General features: G+C 46.4%; 2 protein-coding genes across 2 annotated transcripts; both read left to right on the top strand.

Moving 5' to 3' along the window:
* Window positions 1–1,571: 1,571 nt before the first annotated feature.
* Window positions 1,572–9,622, top strand: LOC103184479 (carboxypeptidase B-like). The gene is made up of 11 exons (XM_007902492.2): window positions 1,572–1,642; window positions 1,757–1,832; window positions 1,914–2,038; window positions 2,132–2,234; window positions 2,840–2,941; window positions 3,321–3,425; window positions 4,237–4,347; window positions 5,442–5,532; window positions 6,094–6,296; window positions 8,031–8,115; window positions 9,421–9,622. Exons 1-11 carry the CDS (start codon window positions 1,572–1,574, stop codon window positions 9,606–9,608), a joined length of 1,260 nt encoding a protein of 419 aa, XP_007900683.1. The 3' UTR covers window positions 9,609–9,622.
* Window positions 9,623–9,942: 320 nt separating this feature from the next.
* LOC121849899 (carboxypeptidase B-like) lies at window positions 9,943–21,257 on the top strand. Its single transcript, XM_042339227.1, has 7 exons — window positions 9,943–9,950; window positions 10,348–10,432; window positions 12,169–12,360; window positions 17,083–17,173; window positions 17,735–17,937; window positions 19,669–19,753; window positions 21,056–21,257. Exons 1-7 carry the CDS (start codon window positions 9,943–9,945, stop codon window positions 21,241–21,243), a joined length of 852 nt encoding a protein of 283 aa, XP_042195161.1. The 3' UTR covers window positions 21,244–21,257.
* Window positions 21,258–26,393: the final 5,136 nt, after the last annotated feature.

The following is a 26,393-nucleotide window of genomic DNA, read 5'->3' as shown; positions in this document are numbered from 1 at the left end:
ACAAGAAGCAAATCGCAACTTTTGTCACCAACCTGCAGACTCCTCTGCACTGCCCCAAATACCCATGTCCTTTTGATGGTGAAGTGTCTGAACGACAGACAGCCTTCCCATGAGTTTTCCAGGGTTAAAATAACTTGTTGCAACTCTTAACCTTGAGATGGCTACTAACAATCGATTTTCTTTGTTGAGATTCATTCAAGCTTAATTATTCCAACGCTCTGCTCGCAGGACTCCCCAGCTCTTCCCTACAGAAGCTACAATCCATCCAAAGCTCTGCAGCTCGTGTCCTCTCCTTCACCAGGCTCCACAAGCCTCTCAAGCCCATTTTCTCTCAGCTCCACATTCCCCAGTAGATTGATATCATTATCATCGTTCTCCCATTCAAATCTTTCCACAGCCTTGCCCCACCCTCCCTACCTCTGTGACTTCCTGCATCCACCCCCCCCTCCCCAGCCATTGCCTCCCTCCCCTCCCCTCCCCGGGCTCTAGCCTGCTTTATGTTCGCAATCGAATCCACTCCACCATTGTGCCCCCTTCGCTGGAACCCTTGCAGTCCCTCTAACTCACCCCTCCTTCTCTGCCAACATTTAAAATTCAACTTAACACCTTTTGTTTTGACTGTGCTTTTGGTCACATTCCTGATAAAATCCAAGATTTCCCATTGCTTCCAGTTACATCATGAGGGGTTAATGAGGCACTGGGTTGAAAGTCTTGCGGAAGACAATGAAGGCAACATTGGTGGATGGTAATGCCTTATGATGTTCTGCGATCTCATACAGAGGCACAACCTGGCTCATACATTCCTCACGAGAATGGAACCCAGCCCGTTCCTTCGCAATCAAATCGCAAGTCTCCAATGCGCGTAGTACATGTCCAGTGACTACTCGAAACACCACTTTAAGAGCCACTCAAATCAATGAGATTCCTCTGTAGTCATCGGTTTAACTAGAGTCACCTTTCTTGGGGATAGATAGCACAATTGCACCCTGGAACACTGATGGGGTGCACGCCTCAGAGAGAGAGACCTGTTCATCAGTGCTAGGAGGGCAGCTCCGTTAGCAAGGCACTGCAGTTCGGAGTCCACCTGCTCCCAATAGATTGAGTCGTCTTTAAGGTGTTCAATCTATCTCACACCTCCTGCCAGGACTTCCATCCCCCAAGCAGATGGATCTCTGCTAGGACCTGTTGGGTCAGAGGCCAGAGCAAGGAATTGAATTAGAGAAATTTCACGTCCAGTGAGCAGTGTGGTGCTGGTACTGTCCACCTCTCTGTTGGCCTGAGTTCAGGTGCCGATTAGTTTGGCAACAAGAATCGACACCTGGCAGCTTTTAACATCTGCTTTATTCCTGCTCTGCCTGAGCAGGGGCAAGCAGGTAAACATCAGCTCCACAAATGCCAGGTTTCGCCTCATGATATCGATTAAAGAATTGTTTTTCAGTTAGATCAAGGACATGAAAGTCATCAATCTTGTGGTTTCAGGGCGGCTGAGAGATGCTGACCCCATTGGCTATGGCTGTGACTCCCCGGAGTATAAAAGATCCCCAAAAATATTTCTCGGGATTGCCTGAAGAATGAAGCTCTTTTGCCTCCTGGGGCTGGTGGTAGTGTCTCTGGCTGGGCCAGCCACACAGCGATTCGATGGGTGAGAACCATCTCCTCTAGTTAAAAACCCAAATAAAATAAAGGCTGAGCACGATAGCTCTGAGACTAGCCACTCACCTCCCTTTGTTTTTCTCTTTCTTTATCTCTTCTCAAGACACAAAGTCTTTCGGGTGAAGCCTGCAACCGAGCAGGCAGTGCGTTTTGTGAAGAGCTTGGCTGATGTTCCAAAGGTAGGTTAGTGAAGCCCATAACTTTAAGCTCACACAGTGAAGCATCATGACCTTGGCTGACATGTCTCCCTCTGTCCTCAGCTGGATCTGTGGCAGCCTGACTCCCTGGATCAAGTGGTTGTGGGCATCAATGTGGATTTCCGAGTGGGAGCGGAGCAAGTTGCCGAGGTGCAGGGTCTCCTAGAGCGGAGTGGACTGCAATACCAGTAGGTGTATTTGGTCACAAGATAACGGTCGAGCTTCCTTCCTCCAAACCTCCTCTCTGTGTGACTTTGTTTTCTTCTCTCTTCGCCTCTCAGGGTTTTGATCAAAGATCTTCAGACGGCGATTGATGAACAATTTGACAACGGGGATCGTGCCTCCTATCAGCACAGTTATGTCAAGTACAATTCCATAGAAACAGTACGTCTGCTGGCTACCTTTTACAGGGACAACAGCTCCTGGTTTGTAACAGTGTCTGCACAACTGAAGCTGCGCACGTTTATGACTGTACCCTACTTAGCCTGGTGACAGCCTTGACCAGTACAGCAAGAGCAGGTGATAGCGAGGGACTGTGAGCTGAGCACAGAAGGTTGAGATTCTCCGATAAGCAACATATCAATTTTACCTGAAGTTACGCTGCACCAGAGATTGTAATGCAGAGTTCGGGTGCCTCAGGTGCCTCAGAACAGACATGGTCAAAACTTCTCCAAGCATTTCACAGGATTTACTATAAAGTATAATGGACTGTGTATTTGTAGGGGAACGCTGTGGTCAATTTACACACAGCAATGTCCCATAAACACCCTACCCTTTAGGTTCTTTGGCTTGCAGTGTTAACCCGAGCTGAGTGGGAGGATTTCCTGCCCCCCCAGTGACTGGTTTTCCCCTCTAAATCAGTGTGAAATCCAGTCAGTGGGGGAAGTACCACAGGTCTAAAGGATGTTTTACGTTGGGGAAAGCAAGCGTGCCTGTCTAACAGCACTATTCGTTGTGGTCAGACATTCAGACGGTTTGTTCCTGAACAGATTAACCAATGGATGGCGACAATAGTTGCCCAAAACTCAGACATGATGTCTTACTCCACAATTGGTTCCAGCTACGAGGGGCGACCTCTGCATGTCATCAAGGTAAGATGCATATATTTCTGTTTGGTGTCCTCGTGTCAGACACCTTATGTTCAAAGCCTCCATTCATTCCCACTGGGAAAGCATGACTGAGAGATGTGAAGGGCACAAACATTAACACATAGTGCCAAGACAAGGGAGCAGAACTGTCACCTGAGCAACCTTACCAGTCAACACAGCTTCAGCATACACACACGGCCGTTGACAAAACATCTCTGATGCCCCAGTAGCGACACAGTTAAAGACATGGTTTTGGGTAAAGGTGAGAACTCCTAGCGGTACCTCCCCCCATGCCCTCTAAAGAACAACCCAAAGCTGGGGTGTTTCTATCACTCTTCCCTTCTAAATTCTGTGTGACAATAACTTTGTTCTTTTCTCAAAGATCGGTAAGAAGACGGGATCAGTGAAACCAGCGATCTTCATGGACTGTGGCATCCACGCCAGAGAGTGGATCTCCCCCGCATTCTGTCAGTGGTTTGTGAACGAGGTTGGTTGGGTAGGGGTGGTGGGGGGGGGGTTTATGGATTGGTTAACAAAGTACATAGGAATTGTGTGTGCAATTGTGCAATCAGGATGGGATTGTACATAGAATTGGTGTTGGGTGAGGAGGATTCAGCGCTGATCTGGACACTCCAGCCTCTCTCCAGAGGGATCAGATGGTAGCAATGTTATTCCAGTCACAAGGACACAGTGGGCAGAGCTTGTGGTGAACTGCATCATCACTAGATACAACCTGAGATGACAATTTATTTCATGTCACGTCACAGTTTGGTTAAAGCACAGCTGATCAGCATCAGAATGACAGACAGGGGAGCCCCTGGTCACATCATGGTGAGAATGACTCTGAATCCTACAGATAAACTAGTCTTTTTCACTTATTCCAGGCATCGCCCCACACCCAATATGTCAGGGATTCAGTGGTGGGGGGGGTGGGGTTGGACCATAAGGTTATTCTGTGTCCCAGACATCACTGTAGGGGGGAAAATCTTCCCTTCGGGGGCAATGGAGTGGAGAGATCTTTCGGAGATCCAAGCAGACACAATAGCCCAAAGCTTCATTGTTGGCTGTAAATCATATTTTTGTTTGTTCCCAGGTGGGCTTTCCTGGACCTTCCAGATAAAGGTCACCATAGAACACTCTTGGGCGCAAACCTTTAACATCCCTGTTTACATTATCAAATTTGTAAAACATATCAAAGAGCGTTTTGTGTGTTTAAGATACTCTTCCTTCCAGTAAAGTACTAACGAGTTTAAGATTTTCTGCTGATTTGTAGTTAAGTGCTCTCCTCACTTCTCCAGGCTGTGTCCACCTATGGATCAGATCCCACAATGACCGACCTTCTCAACACCATGGACTTCCTCGTTGTCCCAGTCATCAACGTTGATGGTTACTCGTATACCTGGACTAATGTACGTACCCACAAGTCCATGTGTAAGTTCTGTCGCTATTAGCTGCCAGTGGTGTGCATTGATACTCGTGTCACTAGATAGACACAGCCTCTGCCTGTTGCTCAGCTGCTCACGTCAATGGGAAGCTCACGGGTCACTACCCAGAAGAAGGAGGCAGAGATTCTTTTTCTTTGGGCCAGTGCTTTTGGGGCTCTGCAAAGTTCTGCTGTTCACTCCAGTATTGGCCCCTCTCCTCGAGGCACTTCTTTGGGGCTGTTGTATGGTCAACACAGCCTGGTCATCTGCCAAATACCTTGTCCAATTGGTGTGAGCCAAGACTGGGAGTATGTGCAGTGGAATGTCAGCCCAGCCTGACTGTCCTCACTGATGACCGACCATGTAAAGGGGGCTGTGGGGAATCAGCAGCAGGTGGACACCCGGCTGACATGATCCTCTCCTGTTCCATTTTGTCTGCTCCCCTGGCTGACCCTTATGGTGCGCCTTAGGGTAGAGATGTGAGCTGGATACTGTACGTGAGCCAGCAAGAGGAGATGGAGTGGCAGAACGCTCTCTTACCATGATGTGTGGTGACTTTGACGCTTTCAAGGTGACCGAGAAAAAGCAGCAAATAAAAGTCAACTTGATTTGTTTAGAGCAGTCAGGAGACAGAAGTATTTGTGCTTTTATCTCAGTTTTTATTTGCTTGTATTATAGTGTGCTGCAGTTCACGATTTCTTACCTGTTATTTACTGAATGTCATGTGTGATGTATTAATTATCACCAGCACTTGTAGTCCATGTTACAAACTATATTTTTAGTAAATCCAGTAACTTTTTCTCAGTTGTAATTTTTTAAAAAAAGTAAGAATTATTTATCTTTGGCTACAACTTTGTTGCCCATCGCTTGGAGTTTAGTGAAGGAGAGAAACCTAAAGGGGTTAACTCTGAACGAATGGGTCTGAAGTCAAAGAAATCCCGAGGCTCAGGCACCTTCAACTTATTCAGAAACCTGGCTGGGGGTGTGTGACAGGTGTGGGGGGTGCAGATGTTCAGGGACCATGGGATCAGCTGGGCCTTCATTACCATCTCTGGTGATCACTTACTGTTTCTCTGCAGGACCGAATGTGGAGAAAGACCCGTTCTCGGAACCCTGGGACTAATTGTCGGGGAACTGATCCCAACAGAAACTGGAACGCAGGATGGTGTGGTGAGCAACACCCCCCTCTCTCGGGGGTTTGTTTAAAATTTAAAGTCCAACTTTTCCCCACTTTTCTCCCCATTGCCACATGCCTCTCCACAAGCCCCGCTGCTGTTAAGTGCTCCGAGATGCTGCTCTGCGTGGAGAGCGCTATATAAGTGCAAGTTGTTGTGGTTGTTGTCGGTCTGTGTGTGTCAGTGTTTGACTGTATCCGCAACAAGAGAGGAGATAGCTGAGGCTCTCCTGTATATATTTAAGAACTCTGTAGAGAAAGGAACCGCCACCCACTACTTTTTTTCATCCAAAGGGTAGTGTAAATCTGGAACTTACCCCCCAAAAGGCTGTGGATTCTGGATCCATTAAAATTTTCAAGACTGGGGAGGATAGATTTTTGTTAGGTCAGGGTATCAAGGAATATGGGACAAAAGTGCGTAAATGGAGTTGAGATACAGATCAGCCAGGATCTAGTAGGATGGCTGAACAGGCTCAAGGGGCTAAGTGGCCTCTTCCTGTTCCTTTGTAGCTATGTTCTCTCATGAGTGTATTTGACTGTATTGCTCTTTCACACAGAGATCGGGGCCTCCAAGAACCCCTGCTCAGAGACGTACTGCGGCCCCGTAGTAGAGTCTGAGAAAGTAGTCAAGGCTGTGGCTGATTACATTCGTAGCCAGCGTTCAGTCATCAAGGCTTACCTCACCATGCACTCCTACTCTCAGATGTGCCTCTTCCCATATTCCTACACCTACAATCTGGCAGCCAACCATGAAGAGCTGGTATGTTAACCCCTGTGACAGGAATTGATACCAGACGCCATGTAATTAGCATGGCCAGTGGGTATACGAGTCTATGTATAACATGTCTGTCCTTGGCACCATGGAAACCAGAGTGTGGCAAGTCTGGCACAGCATGGCCAGCCTCACGGCCACACAGGATGTTACTGGCAGCCCGCTACTGGCAGTGAGGTCAGTGGCTACCTTTAACACCACTATAGGAGTCCTGTAGCTTAGTAACTAGAGCACTTGCCTCGCAAGCGAGCGGACCTGGGTTGGATTCCCAGACAGGGTGAAGCATTGGGCTAGTTTCATTACCCCGCATGTCTCTGTTCACCTAGCAGCAAGTAGGAACCTGGTTGTTAGTCGATTATCGGATCGCTTTTAGCGGGGGTAATAATCCTTTTAAAAAAATAATAATAATGATTTGGTGAATAAATCCACGACTGTTTGTGGGAGACTGTTGTGCACAATTGGCTTCCGCTTTTCACCCACAAAATATACAGTCAATTCAATATCCAGTATATTCTGTAAAGCGCTTTGAAACATCAAAAAGACGTGATAAGGCGCTATATCAAATGCAAGGATTATTATTATTATCATTATTATGGGTCACCATATCAAACCTTTCTAAAAATCCTGATACTGTACAGCACATCCCCATTGATTCTTTCAATTATTTAATCAAAAACCTCTATTAGATTTGCCGGGCAAGATTGTTTGCAACAAATCCAATGCCGACTGTCTTTAATCAAGCCATGTTTTTCCAATTGGTTATTAATATCCTATATTATAGCCTCTAAAATGAATTAGCTTACTCCAGTCTCCTGACACAATTTTCAACTCCACGGATGTGAAAAATTGCAGTCAGCGCATTTACTATTTCCTCCCTGACGTCCCTCAGCATTCTCGTTCCCTGCCATCAGGCCCAGGTGACCTGTCCTCTCTGAGTCCCATCAATTTCTTCAGCACCACTGGCTTTCCTATAGCTCTCATTTCAAATTGTTGCACATCCTCCTCTTGTACGCTCAGTGTCTCACCACCATGCTGTAAAAACTGAGGCAAAATCCTCATTACATATCTCTGGCAGACCTTTATCAGTCTAAGCTCTATTGTAGTAGTGAGTGGGGGACAAACAGCGCAATCACAGGTGTCGTCTTTCAGGTCAGATATTACAGAAGGACCAGTTGGCTCTTCTTCAGATAGATGTTAAAGGTCCCATTGCCACTCTAACCCTAACCATGTTTGTGGAGCTTGCTGTGCTTGTTGTCTCTGCTGATAGAAACAGTCACCCTCTTACCTTACTTGTGAAGTGCTTTGAGACTTCACATGTACAACTTCTGATAGAAAAAAGGTGCTACAAAAAACATGCATCGTTCACCACCTCCCTGTCCGGTGAGAACGTTGGCTGAGCTGGGGGGGGAGTGAGGAACCTGCAGGAAATTTTACAAGATACATAACAAGTGGGTTAGTGCTCAATGTTCCAGTGTATATACCGAACATTCTCTGAAACTCTAGCCTAGAGTCCCTCCAACTTGCTCCCGCACTCCCCTATTTTAACGCCCATCTCAAAACGTAGTTGTTGGACATTCAATCATCTTCCCCCCCCCAACAGTTATGTGGCAGGCTTTAAGATGTTCTCCCGATGTGAGAAGTGCTGTGTAAATGTAATTATATTGTATGTTTCTAAATTGTGATTGACAATGACGTCTTTTCTCCTGGGATATTTTATTCCAGAATAGCATAGCTCTGACTGCGATCAACAAACTGGGCAGCATGTACGGGACACAGTATGTGTACGGTCCTGGAGCAGTGACTATCTGTAAGCTCTCCTTACCATCCATTCTTTTTGACTATCTTAACCTGAATTTAACAAGCAAATAACAGTAACATTTATATTAAATTAATACATATATTCCACATAGTGTGCAGGACTCCAAAGACTATTGTGAGCCCTCTGGCCTGTTCCAAATTAGACAGACCCCACACACCTGCCAGCCCTTCACTGAATCATTGTCTAATTCTCTTCCGAATCTGAGGACACAATCTGGGGTGACTACACCACATTGTTGCTAATCACTGTGTAAGGCTGTTACACCTCGCCTGTTCACCTTCCTTTTGTTGAATATGGAGTCTGTGTGCCCTGTTTGTGATCCTGTTACTGGGCTTTGTCTTATCAACTTCGTTTAGGATCTTACTACTTCACTAAGGTCGGGAGTTTGAACTCATGGTCCAGACCGATGATCCAGTGCGGTGCCAGGGGAGCCCTGCATTGTCGGAGGTGTTGTCCTCTGGATGTCCAGGTGGATGTTAAAGATCCCATGGCACTATTTGAAAAGAGAAGGGAGTTTCTCTCACCCAGTGTCCTGGCCAACAATTCCCCAGATAAAATTGTTCATTCGCTTCATAGATGTTTATGGGACATTGCTATGTGTGAATTGTACTGTGTTTGTTAAAAATACACTACAGTTAATACATGTGATTATTGACACACTATTGAAATCAAGGGTCATTGTATAATAGACCATCAGATCTCCCCTGAAGCCTCTGGTCTCCAGTGCAAACCTCCCCACCTCCTGTAGCTTCTCCCTGTAACTGAGGTCTCATTCCAGCTCTCAGTCTAGCTGCTCTCCAGTGCCAGGATGTCCTGATTGTATCCAGGTTGTGAGCAGTTTGGCCTTTCCGTTCTGGATATGAAATGAACAAACTGCCCGGTGCCTGAGCTGCAACCCTGAGCTCGACTTCAACATCCTCTCGCTCGTTTTCAAATCCCTTCATGTCCTCGCACCTCCCTACCTATCTGACTTGCTTCCCCCTTCCCACTCGACCACCCACTACCTCCGCCAGGCCAGCTCCGGCCCCCTGTTCATCCCTCGCCCCCTCCGCTTCACCATTGGCGGCCATGCTTCTAGTCACTACGCCCCGAAACTCCGGAACTCTCTCCCTCAATCCCTTTGCCTTTTCCCCTCCCTCCCCACTTTCAAATCCTGCCTAAAGACCTTCCGTTTTGATCATGCTTACAGTCACCTCCCCACTGCCTCTCCCCCTGGCTCAGGGTCAGACTCCGTCACTGTCAAGCGCTCCGGGACACTACCCCACACAAACCGGCATTTGTTCTTGATTACAGATCCAGCAGCTGGGGGTTCGGATGACTGGGCTTACGATGAGGGCATTAAATACGCCTTTACCTTTGAACTGCGGGACACCGGCAGATATGGGTTCCTTTTGCCTGAATCTCAGATCAAACCAACTTGTGAAGAAACCATGTTGGCGATTAAATATATTTCCCAATATGTCAGCGAGCACCTGTACTGAAATACAACAATGTAACGCAAGATGAAATAAAAGTCCTTTTATTTGCATCATGTAGAGTGTGTGGAGCTTAACCTTTTGGGATCTAGAAAGGAATTTCATATCGTAACTCAATGGGGGGGAGGGAAGAGTTTACAGCCTTTGTGAGATTGAAAACTGCAGTTGTGTTTGCCCAGAAGCACAGTTCCTGGCTAGAGTTGAGTCTGGCCTGATTGGCAAAACTTCTACCTCTACTTGTGTGTGTTTAAGCCTCTCCTTTTACATTGTACAACAGCTGATGATGATCATAGTTTACAAACAGAGGAAACTTAGCTTTCTGCAGATATTTTGAGGGTATATGAGTATGTGAGCATATACGTGTGTATCGGTGTATCTACATAAGTCTGGGAGTGAATATATATGGAAGTGTGTGAATAATAATAATCTTTGCATTTGATATAGCACCTTATCATGTGACGTCTCAAAGACTTCACGGAATATAATGTAAAGTGAATTGACTGTATGTTTTGTGAACCAAACGTGGCAGCCAATTGCACACAGCAGTGCCCTACAAACAGTAGGGGATTGGATTCACGAGTGTGTGACTATGTGGTGTGTGCTGAGGTTGTATGTGTCAGTGCTGTGTGTGTGTATATGAGACTGTAACACTCCCTCGCTGATTGTTATTTGGCCTGTTTGTTAAGCAGTGATGTGCGGGCGGTTAGACTGCAGATAGTTTATGTGTTGGATATTTGGTGTTCAGATGTACCAGAGTCCAAGCCAGTTGTCAAGGACATGAGATTACAAATGTCATCTATATTATAGAAAAGTACAATACCTGGGATAAGGTAGGAGGAAGGTGTATCTCTTACTCCCAACTGTACGCTGCATAAACTTCCACCATCATCAGCCATTTTCTTAAGGATTTGCAAATTCAGATGTTACTGTCATTTTACACAACACACTGGAGCTCAGCTCCTGTGCTGGTATCATGGGTAAAAACATTTCTGCGTGAATCAGCTTTCGAAAACAGTAATAATAATAGTCATAATAATAGAGATAATCAGATAAGATCTTAACAGGAGCTGAGTAGGAAGATTCCCTGCCCCCAGTGACTGATCTGCCCTTCCAAGTCCTGCAGATGAGCCAGACTGGCTGTGCTGTCATCAGCAATGCCCTGGAGAACTGCAGACCCGCCTGGCTCAAGAACCGGAGTAGAGACCGCCACAGAGGGTGGGCTTGATTCTGACACTCTGTTACCCAACATGTCACCCTGAAACCAATTTGGCCCCAAGGAGACCCCGCTTCCACCCCATCCCCATCAACCACGCGCAACCCCCACCCCCCCATGAGAATTGTCACTACTCAATGTGGTCATTTGATCATATCAACAACAAACAACAAAAATACATTTCTATAGTACCTTTCACATCGGGTGGAAGTCCCAAGACATCAGTGAGTATTAGTAGTATTATCAAAGTATCTTGCATGCTTGTGGTTTCATTGATTGAATCATTTTAATGGGATGCTTTGTTGGTCACAATAAATGAAGTGCTGATCACAAAGGAGTTGCGATTAATGACGTGGCAGATTGAATTGTGGACTAACAACATCGCTGAGGAGAATCCACAGTTAGTTTCCCATCATGAAATTGGAAAATCCTATGAAGGGTGAAATATCTACCTGCTTCAGTGCAATTAGCATTTACTATTATGATTATTATTGTTATTGGGAAATCATTTAAACCCACAACAACAACAAAATTACATTTGTATAGTGTCTTTTACATCGGGAGGATGTCCCAAGGCGCTGGACAGTCAGTGTTTCAGACCCGAGCTGGGGGTGTGGATTGGGGTGGGTGGAGGGCAGGGAGATCGAAAGCACAGTCGAAGAGGAGGGTCTTGAAGTGGGTCTTGTAAGTGGCAAGCGAGGGGGCGAGACGGAGGGACTGCGAGATGGAATTCCAGAAGGTGGGAGCAGAGTGGCGGAAGGCCCGCCCACCAATAGTGGGCCGAGCAAGGCGGGGGATGTGAAGCAGGCCAGAGCCCGCTGAGCGGAGGGAGCGAACAGGATGTAGGGGGTTAGGAGGTCGGAGAGGTGGGGGGAGCAAGACCATGAAAGGCTTTGAAAGTGAGGACCAGGATCTTGAACTGTATCCTCTGTGTGATGGGAAGCCAGTGGAGTTGGGCAAGGATGGTGGTGATAGAGTTGCGGAGCCTAGTGTAGGAGAGGACACAGGCTGCAGAGTTCTGGATGATTTTCAGCCTGCGGAGGGAGGATTTGGGGAGACCGACCAGCAATGAGTTTGCATAGTTGAGCCTTGATGTAATGAATGCGTGTATGAGGGTTTCGGCAGCCTGCGGTGTGAGACAGTGTTGGAGCTGGGCGACGTTGCAGAGGTGGGGGAAGGCAGAGCGGGTCATGGCACAGATGTGGGGTAGAAAGGATAATTGAGGGTCAAACAAGACCCCAAGTTTCCCGACTGGCTTAACAAGATGGAGTGTGCAACCATGGATGGTGATGCTGTCAGTGCAAGTTGTTGTTGTTGTTATAAGCTCTCTGCGGACGGTGCAGTGTGTGACAGCGTCTTGTGCGTGTCTTGCTAAAGGTCGGTAAGAACACAGGTTGTGTGAAGCCAGCGATCTTCCTGGACTGTGGGATGCACGCCAGAGAGTGGACCTCCCCTGCCTTCTGCCAGTGGTTTGTGATCGAGGTCAGGAGTGAAACGTCATTGTCTGACTATCTTCTCTTACTGTTCAATATTGAGAAATACCGTGTAATATTTTATATCATATTAATATCATACATTAACTGATTGTCTGTCTCCACAGCGAAATATCACGAATATCTCACACAAAGGTGCAGATTATGAATGTTAGGAATTACAAATACCCACTCCATGATGCTGCTCGCCTGAAGGGCACCCTGTATACAAGTTGTTGTAATGAAAGAGAATGTTGTTTCAGATGATTAGCCTGGCCAGTCATTCACTACATGGCTGTTTGTGGGGCTTTGCTGCGTGCAAATTGGCTGCTGCCTTCGCGCACAAAATACACAGTCACTACACTTTGAGAGGTTTCCACAATGCGATAAGGCGCTAGATTAAATCCAAGGATTCGTCTTATTGGTATTATCAGACGTACAGTTACACTCCAGGTTATAGCTGCGGTGACAAAAACAACTTTTTTTGAACTGATTATTCTCGTTCTGTCTTTGTGACGGAGAACGGGAGTTGCTAAGTGAATCTAAGCAGCAGACAATTATCTGTCATGTGGGAAACAAGGAACCAGTTGTTCTCACTTAAATTTCAGCAGATGCTCGGATAGGTGGCCGCAAGGAATGAAGACGATTCAGTGAGGTTATTTCATTGACTTTACACAGGGAATAGAACTCACTGTAACACGCTGAGAGCACAGAACACAACACAGTGAACTACACATCAAACAGCACATAGAATAGCACACAGCAAAGAACACAGAACACACAGGGCTTGTCGGAGGCTGCCTGTGACCTCTGCCCTCCGTGTGACATGTAGTCATTTGTGTCGTAAGCCAAGGAAGAGAATCACATGTGGGAGATAGAGAAACCAAGTGATTGCTGTAAACGTATAAATCAGCAACTACGCCATTGCTGTTTACTATCGCCAAGTGATAACATTAAAATATTAATCTACCAGCTGAACCCCAGTGCTAATGCAGTGACCTCATCAGACACACCTCAGCGAGTGAGATCTGCACTGTGATCCCTCACACAGCTATTTCACACCCTGTGATTCTGTTACGTGACTCACTGTCTATTGGTATGAAGCTTTTATATCCTACTAAGAGTGCAGGGTGCCTCAATCTCTGTTGCCAGCCGTTGACTTTTCCCCAAGTGTTGTTCTTTCTGGGAGACATGCCATTAGGTTGCAGGGGAACAGCCTTGCTCAGTCTGTTACACAGTAATTTTAGTCAGTCAGTCAGTCAGTGTGTGTGTGTGTGTGTGTATGTATGTATGTATGTATGTATGGTGGATAGCTGGGTGGATGGGTGGATGGGTAAATGTTGAAACTGGTGAAGGATTTAGTTAGCATTTTGTACCTTACTGAAAAGGGAATAAAGGTCCATGTTGGAAGTGGCAAACATATGTGGAAGGTTCAGTCTGGTGACTGGTTTGCACATGACCAAAGAAATATCTCACGATCAAACACAGGCCTTAGAACTCATAGAGTCTAAGCTGACACAGCAATACAGTGCTGGAGTTGTTGGAAGTGCTGTCCTTCCGATCAGACATTAAACTGTGGCCCCATCTGCCTGTTCAGGTGGATGTTAAACCTTCCATAATAATAATATCCATACAGTTGGTACAGCGTCTTTCATGTCAGGAGAACATCTCAAAGTGCTTCACAAGATATACTACTGATTATATCTTGTGAGCAAACATGGCAGCCAGACATCCCACAAACAGCCATGGAGTGAATGGCCAATTTTATTTGGGGGTTTGTTGGCCAAGACACTGGGAGAGAGAAACTCCCTTCTCTTTTCGAACAGTGCCATGGGATTTTTATTGTCCACCTGAACAGGCAGACAGGACCTCGGTTTAATATCTCATCCAAAGGACGGCACCTCTGATAATTCAAAATACCCCCAGCACCGCATTGGAGCATCGGCTTAGACTATATTTGTTCTAAAACCTGATATGAGGTTTGAACGCACAACCTTCTGACTCAGTGGCGAGAGTGCTGCTAGACTGACACAAGGCACGTGTTAGGCATGGCATTATTTGAAAAGAGGAGGGACCCTCTTGCGTGCAAGTTGGCTGCCATGTTTGCCCACAAAATACAATCAGTAGACTTTCTAGTAAATCCTGTAAAGCACTTTGAGATGTTCTCCTGACATGAAATGTACTGTATCAAATGTACGGAGGGATTGTTGTTAGGCGAGGATTATTATTATTATTAATATTGTATCGAATGCAAGGATTATTATTATTGCTGCACGATTCACCACGATCACACTCACACAATCACTCACACACACTCACGCTGACTCCCACACTCATAATTATTCCCACTCATACATATTCTTTCACAATTACTCACACACTCGTTCCCTCTCTCTCTCACTCTCACACTCTCCCTCTGCCCAGTGAGTGTGTATGTATTACAGCCTGGGGCAGTGTATGTTTATATTACAGCCTGCAGCGCTGTCACACTCACACTCACACTCACACTCACACACAGTCACACTCACACACACTCACTCACACTCACACACTCACTCACACACTCACACTCACACACAGTCACACTCACACACAGACCCCCAGCAGCGCTGTCACACTCACTCACACTCACACACTCACACTCACACACTCACACTCACACACAGACCCCCAGCAGCGCTGTCACACTCACTCACACTCACACTCACACACAGTCACACTCACACACAGACCCCCAGCAGCGCTGTCACACTCACACACTCACACACACTCACACTCACACACAGTCACACTCACACACAGACCCCCAGCAGCGCTGTCACACTCACTCACACTCACACACTACACACAGTCACACACAGTCACACTCACACACTCACACACAGCACACTCACTCAGCCCCAGCGCTGTCACACTCACACACTCACACACTCACACTCACACTCACACACAGACCCCCAGCAGCGCTGTCACACTCACTCACACAGTCACACTCACACACAGACCCCCAGCAGCGCTGTCACACTCACACAGTCACACTCACACACTCACACTCACACACACTCACACTCACACACAGACCCCCAGCAGCGCTGTCACACTCACACACACTCACACTCACACACACACTCACACACAGACCCCCAGCAGCGCTGTCACACTCACTCACACTCACACACTCACACTCACACACAGTCACACTCACACACAGACCCCCAGCAGCGCTGTCACACTCACACACTCACACACACTCACACTCACACACAGTCACACTCACACACAGACCCCCAGCAGCGCTGTCACACTCACTCACACTCACACACACTCACACACTCACAGTCACACTCACACACAGACCCCCAGCAGCGCTGTCACACTCACACTCACTCACACACAGTCACACTCACACTTACACAGTCACACTTACACACAGTCACACATACACACACAGAGACAGAGAGACGCGCGCACACACACACACACATACAGTCACACTCACTCACATACCCAGACAGAGATACGCACACACACACAGACAGACACACAGACAGACACACTCACAAAGAGACAGACAGACGGACAGAGAGACGGACAGAGAGACAGACGCGCTCCCAGGCGCTCTCGGTGCTGTGAGGCTGTAGCGCAGTGACAGGTCGCGCTCAGCACAGCTTTCACGCTCTCTCCGCCCATCCGCAGTCACCGACTCCATTTGGCAAATGGTGCTATTACAAGTGAGAAACTTTACCCGGTGCTGAGCCGAGTAACACACTGTTACCCTTTGTCCTTTAGAGCGGTGTAAATGTGGCCCCTGTTTCACAGGAAACATTCTGACCCGTTTTTATCCGATCGTGAGGCAGAGATTCTTTTCTTTGGGCCAGTGCTTTTGGGGCTCTGCAAAGTTCTGCTGTTCACTCCAGTATTGGCCCCTCTCCTCGAGGCACTTCTTTGGGGCTGTTGTATGGTCAACACAGCCTGGTCATCTGCCAAATACCTTGTCCAATTGGTGTGAGCCAAGACTGGGAGTATGTGCAGTGGAATGTCAGCCCAGCCTGACTGTCCTCACTGATGACCGACCATGTAAAGGGGGCTGTGGGGAATCAGCAGCAGGTGGACACCCGGCTGACATGATCCTCTCCTGTTCCATTTTGTCTGCTCCCCTGGCTGACCCTTATGGTGCGCCTTAGGGTAGAGATGTGAGCTGGATACTGTACGTGAGCCAGCAAGAGGAGATGGAGTGGCAGAACGCTCTCTTACCATGATGTGTGGTGACTTTGACGCTTTCAAGGTGACCGAGAAAAAGCAGCAAATAAAAGTCAACTTGATTTGTTTAGAGCAGTCAGGAGACAGAAGTATTTGTGCTTTTATCTCAGTTTTTATTTGCTTGTATTATAGTGTGCTGCAGTTCACGATTTCTTACCTGTTATTTACTGAATGTCATGTGTGATGTATTAATTATCACCAGCACTTGCAGTCCATGTTACAAACTATATTTTTAGTAAATCCAGTAACTTTTTCTCAGTTGTAATTTTTTTAAAAAAAGTAAGAATTATTTATCTTTGGCTACAACTTTGTTGCCCATCGCCTGGAGTTTAGTGAAGGAGAGAAACCTAAAGGGGTTAACTCTGAACGAATGGGTCTGAAGTCAAAGAAATCCCGAGGCTCAGGCACCTTCAACTTATTCAGAAACCTGGCTGGGGGTGTGTGACAGGTGTGGGGGGGTGCAGATGTTCAGGGACCATGGGATCAGCTGGGCCTTCATTACCATCTCTGGTGATCACTTACTGTTTCTCTGCAGGACCGAATGTGGAGAAAGACCCGTTCTCGGAACCCTGGGACTAATTGTCGGGGAACTGATCCCAACAGAAACTGGAACGCAGGATGGTGTGGTGAGCAACACCCCCCTCTCTCGGGGGTTTGTTTAAAATTTAAAGTCCAACTTTTCCCCACTTTTCTCCCCATTGCCACATGCCTCTCCACAAGCCCCGCTGCTGTTAAGTGCTCCGAGATGCTGCTCTGCGTGGAGAGCGCTATATAAGTGCAAGTTGTTGTGGTTGTTGTCGGTCTGTGTGTGTCAGTGTTTGACTGTATCCGCAACAAGAGAGGAGATAGCTGAGGCTCTCCTGTATATATTTAAGAACTCTGTAGAGAAAGGAACCGCCACCCACTACTTTTTTTCATCCAAAGGGTAGTGTAAATCTGGAACTTACCCCCCAAAAGGCTGTGGATTCTGGATCCATTAAAATTTTCAAGACTGGGGAGGATAGATTTTTGTTAGGTCAGGGTATCAAGGAATATGGGACAAAAGTGCGTAAATGGAGTTGAGATACAGATCAGCCAGGATCTAGTAGGATGGCTGAACAGGCTCAAGGGGCTAAGTGGCCTCTTCCTGTTCCTTTGTAGCTATGTTCTCTCATGAGTGTATTTGACTGTATTGCTCTTTCACACAGAGATCGGGGCCTCCAAGAACCCCTGCTCAGAGACGTACTGCGGCCCCGTAGTAGAGTCTGAGAAAGTAGTCAAGGCTGTGGCTGATTACATTCGTAGCCAGCGTTCAGTCATCAAGGCTTACCTCACCATGCACTCCTACTCTCAGATGTGCCTCTTCCCATATTCCTACACCTACAATCTGGCAGCCAACCATGAAGAGCTGGTATGTTAACCCCTGTGACAGGAATTGATACCAGACGCCATGTAATTAGCATGGCCAGTGGGTATACGAGTCTATGTATAACATGTCTGTCCTTGGCACCATGGAAACCAGAGTGTGGCAAGTCTGGCACAGCATGGCCAGCCTCACGGCCACACAGGATGTTACTGGCAGCCCGCTACTGGCAGTGAGGTCAGTGGCTACCTTTAACACCACTATAGGAGTCCTGTAGCTTAGTAACTAGAGCACTTGCCTCGCAAGCGAGCGGACCTGGGTTGGATTCCCAGACAGGGTGAAGCATTGGGCTAGTTTCATTACCCCGCATGTCTCTGTTCACCTAGCAGCAAGTAGGAACCTGGTTGTTAGTCGATTATCGGATCGCTTTTAGCGGGGGTAATAATCCTTTTAAAAAAATAATAATAATGATTTGGTGAATAAATCCACGACTGTTTGTGGGAGACTGTTGTGCACAATTGGCTTCCGCTTTTCACCCACAAAATATACAGTCAATTCAATATCCAGTATATTCTGTAAAGCGCTTTGAAACATCAAAAAGACGTGATAAGGCGCTATATCAAATGCAAGGATTATTATTATTATCATTATTATGGGTCACCATATCAAACCTTTCTAAAAATCCTGATACTGTACAGCACATCCCCATTGATTCTTTCAATTATTTAATCAAAAACCTCTATTAGATTTGCCGGGCAAGATTGTTTGCAACAAATCCAATGCCGACTGTCTTTAATCAAGCCATGTTTTTCCAATTGGTTATTAATATCCTATATTATAGCCTCTAAAATGAATTAGCTTACTCCAGTCTCCTGACACAATTTTCAACTCCACGGATGTGAAAAATTGCAGTCAGCGCATTTACTATTTCCTCCCTGACGTCCCTCAGCATTCTCGTTCCCTGCCATCAGGCCCAGGTGACCTGTCCTCTCTGAGTCCCATCAATTTCTCAGCACCACTGGCTTTCCTATAGCTCTCATTTCAAATTGTTGCACATCCTCCTCTTGTACGCTCAGTGTCTCACCACCATGCTGTAAAAACTGAGGCAAAATCCTCATTACATATCTCTGGCAGACCTTTATCAGTCTAAGCTCTATTGTAGTAGTGAGTGGGGGACAAACAGCGCAATCACAGGTGTCGTCTTTCAGGTCAGAATTACAGAAGGACCAGTTGGCTCTTCTTCAGATAGATGTTAAAGGTCCCATTGCCACTCTAACCCTAACCATGTTTGTGGAGCTTGCTGTGCTTGTTGTCTCTGCTGATAGAAACAGTCACCCTCTTACCTTACTTGTGAAGTGCTTTGAGACTTCACATGTACAACTTCTGATAGAAAAAAGGTGCTACAAAAAACATGCATCGTTCACCACCTCCCTGTCCGGTGAGAACGTTGGCTGAGCTGGGGGGGGAGTGAGGAACCTGCAGGAAATTTTACAAGATACATAACAAGTGGGTTAGTGCTCAATGTTCCAGTGTATATACCGAACATTCTCTGAAACTCTAGCCTAGAGTCCCTCCAACTTGCTCCCGCACTCCCCTATTTTAACGCCCATCTCAAAACGTAGTTGTTGGACATTCAATCATCTTCCCCCCCCAACAGTTATGTGGCAGGCTTTAAGATGTTCTCCCGATGTGAGAAGTGCTGTGTAAATGTAATTATATTGTATGTTTCTAAATTGTGATTGACAATGACGTCTTTTCTCCTGGGATATTTTATTCCAGAATAGCATAGCTCTGACTGCGATCAACAAACTGGGCAGCATGTACGGGACACAGTATGTGTACGGTCCTGGAGCAGTGACTATCTGTAAGCTCTCCTTACCATCCATTCTTTTTGACTATCTTAACCTGAATTTAACAAGCAAATAACAGTAACATTTATATTAAATTAATACATATATTCCACATAGTGTGCAGGACTCCAAAGACTATTGTGAGCCCTCTGGCCTGTTCCAAATTAGACAGACCCCACACACCTGCCAGCCCTTCACTGAATCATTGTCTAATTCTCTTCCGAATCTGAGGACACAATCTGGGGTGACTACACCACATTGTTGCTAATCACTGTGTAAGGCTGTTACACCTCGCCTGTTCACCTTCCTTTTGTTGAATATGGAGTCTGTGTGCCCTGTTTGTGATCCTGTTACTGGGCTTTGTCTTATCAACTTCGTTTAGGATCTTACTACTTCACTAAGGTCGGGAGTTTGAACTCATGGTCCAGACCGATGATCCAGTGCGGTGCCAGGGGAGCCCTGCATTGTCGGAGGTGTTGTCCTCTGGATGTCCAGGTGGATGTTAAAGATCCCATGGCACTATTTGAAAAGAGAAGGGAGTTTCTCTCACCCAGTGTCCTGGCCAACAATTCCCCAGATAAAATTGTTCATTCGCTTCATAGATGTTTATGGGACATTGCTATGTGTGAATTGTACTGTGTTTGTTAAAAATACACTACAGTTAATACATGTGATTATTGACACACTATTGAAATCAAGGGTCATTGTATAATAGACCATCAGATCTCCCCTGAAGCCTCTGGTCTCCAGTGCAAACCTCCCCACCTCCTGTAGCTTCTCCCTGTAACTGAGGTCTCATTCCAGCTCTCAGTCTAGCTGCTCTCCAGTGCCAGGATGTCCTGATTGTATCCAGGTTGTGAGCAGTTTGGCCTTTCCGTTCTGGATATGAAATGAACAAACTGCCCGGTGCCTGAGCTGCAACCCTGAGCTCGACTTCAACATCCTCTCGCTCGTTTTCAAATCCCTTCATGTCCTCGCACCTCCCTACCTATCTGACTTGCTTCCCCCTTCCCACTCGACCACCCACTACCTCCGCCAGGCCAGCTCCGGCCCCCTGTTCATCCCTCGCCCCCTCCGCTTCACCATTGGCGGCCATGCTTCTAGTCACTACGCCCGAAACTCCGGAACTCTCTCCCTCAATCCCTTTGCCTTTTCCCTCCCTCCCCACTTTCAAATCCTGCCTAAAGACCTTCCGTTTTGATCATGCTTACAGTCACCTCCCCACTGCCTCTCCCCTGGCTCAGGGTCAGACTCCGTCACTGTCAAGCGCTCCGGGACACTACCCCACACAAACCGGCATTTGTTCTTGATTACAGATCCAGCAGCTGGGGGTTCGGATGACTGGGCTTACGATGAGGGCATTAAATACGCCTTTACCTTTGAACTGCGGGACACCGGCAGATATGGGTTCCTTTTGCCTGAATCTCAGATCAAACCAACTTGTGAAGAAACCATGTTGGCGATTAAATATATTTCCCAATATGTCAGCGAGCACCTGTACTGAAATACAACAATGTAACGCAAGATGAAATAAAAGTCCTTTTATTTGCATCATGTAGAGTGTGTGGAGCTTAACCTTTTGGGATCTAGAAAGGAATTTCATATCGTAACTCAATGGGGGGGAGGGAAGAGTTTACAGCCTTTGTGAGATTGAAAACTGCAGTTGTGTTTGCCCAGAAGCACAGTTCCTGGCTAGAGTTGAGTCTGGCCTGATTGGCAAAACTTCTACCTCTACTTGTGTGTGTTTAAGCCTCTCCTTTTACATTGTACAACAGCTGATGATGATCATAGTTTACAAACAGAGGAAACTTAGCTTTCTGCAGATATTTTGAGGGTATATGAGTATGTGAGCATATACGTGTGTATCGGTGTATCTACATAAGTCTGGGAGTGAATATATATGGAAGTGTGTGAATAATAATAATCTTTGCATTTGATATAGCACCTTATCATGTGACGTCTCAAAGACTTCACGGAATATAATGTAAAGTGAATTGACTGTATGTTTTGTGAACCAAACGTGGCAGCCAATTGCACACAGCAGTGCCCTACAAACAGTAGGGGATTGGATTCACGAGTGTGTGACTATGTGGTGTGTGCTGAGGTTGTATGTGTCAGTGCTGTGTGTGTGTATATGAGACTGTAACACTCCCTCGCTGATTGTTATTTGGCCTGTTTGTTAAGCAGTGATGTGCGGGCGGTTAGACTGCAGATAGTTTATGTGTTGGATATTTGGTGTTCAGATGTACCAGAGTCCAAGCCAGTTGTCAAGGACATGAGATTACAAATGTCATCTATATTATAGAAAAGTACAATACCTGGGATAAGGTAGGAGGAAGGTGTATCTCTTACTCCCAACTGTACGCTGCATAAACTTCCACCATCATCAGCCATTTTCTTAAGGATTTGCAAATTCAGATGTTACTGTCATTTTACACAACACACTGGAGCTCAGCTCCTGTGCTGGTATCATGGGTAAAAACATTTCTGCGTGAATCAGCTTTCGAAAACAGTAATAATAATAGTCATAATAATAGAGATAATCAGATAAGATCTTAACAGGAGCTGAGTAGGAAGATTCCCTGCCCCCAGTGACTGATCTGCCCTTCCAAGTCCTGCAGATGAGCCAGACTGGCTGTGCTGTCATCAGCAATGCCCTGGAGAACTGCAGACCCGCCTGGCTCAAGAACCGGAGTAGAGACCGCCACAGAGGGTGGGCTTGATTCTGACACTCTGTTACCCAACATGTCACCCTGAAACCAATTTGGCCCCAAGGAGACCCGCTTCCACCCCATCCCCATCAACCACGCGCAACCCCCACCCCCCCATGAGAATTGTCACTACTCAATGTGGTCATTTGATCATATCAACAACAAACAACAAAAATACATTTCTATAGTACCTTTCACATCGGGTGGAAGTCCCAAGACATCAGTGAGTATTAGTAGTATTATCAAAGTATCTTGCATGCTTGTGGTTTCATTGATTGAATCATTTTAATGGGATGCTTTGTTGGTCACAATAAATGAAGTGCTGATCACAAAGGAGTTGCGATTAATGACGTGGCAGATTGAATTGTGGACTAACAACATCGCTGAGGAGAATCCACAGTTAGTTTCCCATCATGAAATTGGAAAATCCTATGAAGGGTGAAATATCTACCTGCTTCAGTGTAATTAGCATTTACTATTATGATTATTATTGTTATTGGGAAATCATTTAAACCCACAACAACAACAACAACAAAATTACATTTGTATAGTGTCTTTTACATCGGGAGGATGTCCCAAGGCGCTGGACAGTCAGTGTTTCAGACCCGAGTTGGGGGTGTGGATTGGGGTGGGTGGAAGGCAGGGAGATCGAAAGCACAGTCGAAGAGGAGGGTCTTGAAGTGGGTCTTGTAAGTGGCAAGCGAGGGGGCGAGACGGAGGGACTGCGAGATGGAATTCCAGAAGGTGGGAGCAGAGTGGCGGAAGGCCCGCCCACCAATAGTGGGCCGAGCAAGGCGGGGGATGTGAAGCAGGCCAGAGCCCGCTGAGTGGAGGGAGTGAACAGGATGTAGGGGGTTAGGAGGTCGGAGAGGTGGGGGGAGCAAGACCATGAAAGGCTTTGAAAGTGAGGACCAGGATCTTGAACTGTATCCTCTGTGTGATGGGAAGCCAGTGGAGTTGGGCAAGGATGGTGGTGATAGAGTTGCGGAGCCTAGTGTGGAGAGGACACAGGCTGCAGAGTTCTGGATGATTTTCAGCCTGCGGAGGGAGGATTTGGGGAGACCGACAAGCAATGAGTTTGCATAGTTGAGCCTTGATGTAATGAATGCGTGTATGAGGGTTTCGGCAGCCTGCGGTGTGAGACAGTGTTGGAGCTGGGCGACGTTGCAGAGGTGGGGGAAGGCAGAGCGGGTCATGGCACAGATGTGGGGTAGAAAGGATAATTGAGGGTCAAACAAGACCCCAAGTTTCCCGACTGGCTTAACAAGATGGAGTGTGCAACCATGGATGGTGATGCTGTCAGTGCAAGTTGTTGTGGTTGTTATAACTCTCTGCGGACGGTGCAGTGTGTGACAGCGTCTTGTGCGTGTCTTGCTAAAGGTCGGTAAGAACACAGGTTGTGTGAAGCCAGCGATCTTCCTGGATGTGGGATGCACGCCAGAGAGTGGACCTCCCCTGCCTTCTGCCAGTGGTTTGTGATCGAGGTCAGGAGTGAAACGTCATTGTCTGACTATCTTCTCTTACTGTTCAATATTGAGAAATACCGTGTAATATTTTATATCATATTAATATCATACATTAACTGATTGTCTGTCTCCACAGCGAAATATCACGAATATCTCACACAAAGGTGCAGATTATGAATGTTAGGAATTACAAATACCCACTCCATGATGCTGCTCGCCTGAAGGGCACCCTGTATACAAGTTGTTGTAATGAAAGAGAATGTTGTTTCAGATGATTAGCCTGGCCAGTCATTCACTACATGGCTGTTTGTGGGGCTTTGCTGCGTGCAAATTGGCTGCTGCCTTCGCGCACAAAATACACAGTCACTACACTTTGAGAGGTTTCCACAATGCGATAAGGCGCTAGATTAAATCCAAGGATTCGTCTTATTGGTATTATCAGACGTACAGTTACACTCCAGGTTATAGCTGCGGTGACAAAAACAACTTTTTTTGAACTGATTATTCTCGTTCTGTCTTTGTGACGGAGAACGGGAGTTGCTAAGTGAATCTAAGCAGCAGACAATTATCTGTCATGTGGGAAACAAGGAACCAGTTGTTCTCACTTAAATTTCAGCAGATGCTCGGATAGGTGGCCGCAAGGAATGAAGACGATTCAGTGAGGTTATTTCATTGACTTTACACAGGGAATAGAACTCACTGTAACACGCTGAGAGCACAGAACACAACACAGTGAACTACACATCAAACAGCACATAGAATAGCACACAGCAAAGAACACAGAACACACAGGGCTTGTCGGAGGCTGCCTGTGACCTCTGCCCTCCGTGTGACATGTAGTCATTTGTGTCGTAAGCCAAGGAAGAGAATCACATGTGGGAGATAGAGAAACCAAGTGATTGCTGTAAACGTATAAATCAGCAACTACGCCATTGCTGTTTACTATCGCCAAGTGATAACATTAAAATATTAATCTACCAGCTGAACCCCAGTGCTAATGCAGTGACCTCATCAGACACACCTCAGCGAGTGAGATCTGCACTGTGATCCCTCCAGCCCCTTACACAGCTATTTCACGCCCTGTGATTCTGTTACGTGACTCACTGTCTATTGGTATGAAGCTTTTATATCCTACTAAGAGTGCAGGGTGCCTCAATCTCTGTTGCCAGCCGTTGACTTTTCCCCAAGTGTTGTTCTTTCTGGGAGACATGCCATTAGGTTGCAGGGGAACAGCCTTGCTCAGTCTGTTACTCAGTAATTTTAGTCAGTCAGTCAGTCAGTCAGTGTGTGTGTGTGTGTATGTATGTATGTATGTATGGTGGATAGCTGGGTGGATGGGTGGATGGGTAAATGTTGAAACTGGTGAAGGATTTAGTTAGCATTTTGTACCTTACTGAAAAGGGAATAAAGGTCCATGTTGGAAGTGGCAAACATATGTGGAAGGTTCAGTCTGGTGACTGGTTTGCACATGACCAAAGAAATATCTCACGATCAAACACAGGCCTTAGAACTCATAGAGTCTAAGCTGACACAGCAATACAGTGCTGGAGTTGTTGGAAGTGCTGTCCTTCCGATCAGACATTAAACTGTGGCCCCATCTGCCTGTTCAGGTGGATGTTAAACCTTCCATAATAATAATATCCATACAGTTGGTACAGCGTCTTTCATGTCAGGAGAACATCTCAAAGTGCTTCACAAGATATACTACTGATTATATCTTGTGAGCAAACATGGCAGCCAGACATCCCACAAACAGCCATGGAGTGAATGGCCAATTTTATTTGGGGGTTTGTTGGCCAAGACACTGGGAGAGAGAAACTCCCTTCTCTTTTCGAACAGTGCCATGGGATTTTTATTGTCCACCTGAACAGGCAGACAGGACCTCGGTTTAATATCTCATCCAAAGGACGGCACCTCTGATAATTCAAAATACCCCCAGCACCGCATTGGAGCATCGGCTTAGACTATATTTGTTCTAAAACCTGATATGAGGTTTGAACGCACAACCTTCTGACTCAGTGGCGAGAGTGCAGCCAGACTGACACAAGGCACGTGTTAGGCATGGCATTATTTGAAAAGAGGAGGGACCCTCTTGCGTGCAAGTTGGCTGCCATGTTTGCCCACAAAATACAATCAGTAGACTTTCTAGTAAATCCTGTAAAGCACTTTGAGATGTTCTCCTGACATGAAATGTACTGTATCAAATGTACGGAGGGATTGTTGTTAGGCGAGGATTATTATTATTATTAATATTGTATCGAATGCAAGGATTATTATTATTGCTGCACGATTCACCACGATCACACTCACACACACTCACGCTGACTGTCACACTCATAATTATTCCCACTCATACATATTCTTTCACAATTACTCACACACTCGTTCCCTCTCTCTCTCACTCTCACACTCTCCCTCTGCCCAGTGAGTGTGTATGTATTACAGCCTGGGGCAGTGTATGTTTATATTACAGCCTG

This window comes from Callorhinchus milii, unplaced genomic scaffold (genome assembly GCF_018977255.1).
Source record: "Callorhinchus milii isolate IMCB2004 unplaced genomic scaffold, IMCB_Cmil_1.0 Scaffold11, whole genome shotgun sequence".
Taxonomy (NCBI): Eukaryota; Metazoa; Chordata; class Chondrichthyes; order Chimaeriformes; family Callorhinchidae; genus Callorhinchus; species Callorhinchus milii.
The sequence above is the reverse complement of the archived record's forward strand: the minus strand, read 5'-3'. Positions and strand labels throughout refer to the sequence as shown.

Excerpts from the sequence above, each read along its gene's own strand:
- LOC103184479 (XM_007902492.2), top strand. The coding sequence starts at position 1,572 with ATGAAGCTCTTTTGCCTCCTGGGGCTGGTGGTAGTGTCTCTGGCTGGG. Across the intron at positions 4,348-5,441 it reads ACTCGTATACCTGGACTAAT|GACCGAATGTGGAGAAAGAC; the intron begins GTACGTACCCAC and ends GTTTCTCTGCAG. Across the intron at positions 6,297-8,030 it reads CAGCCAACCATGAAGAGCTG|AATAGCATAGCTCTGACTGC; the intron begins GTATGTTAACCC and ends ATTTTATTCCAG.
- LOC121849899 (XM_042339227.1), top strand. Across the intron at positions 12,361-17,082 it reads TCAATATTGAGAAATACCGT|GACCGAATGTGGAGAAAGAC; the intron begins GTAATATTTTAT and ends GTTTCTCTGCAG. Across the intron at positions 19,754-21,055 it reads TCCTGGAGCAGTGACTATCT|ATCCAGCAGCTGGGGGTTCG; the intron begins GTAAGCTCTCCT and ends TCTTGATTACAG.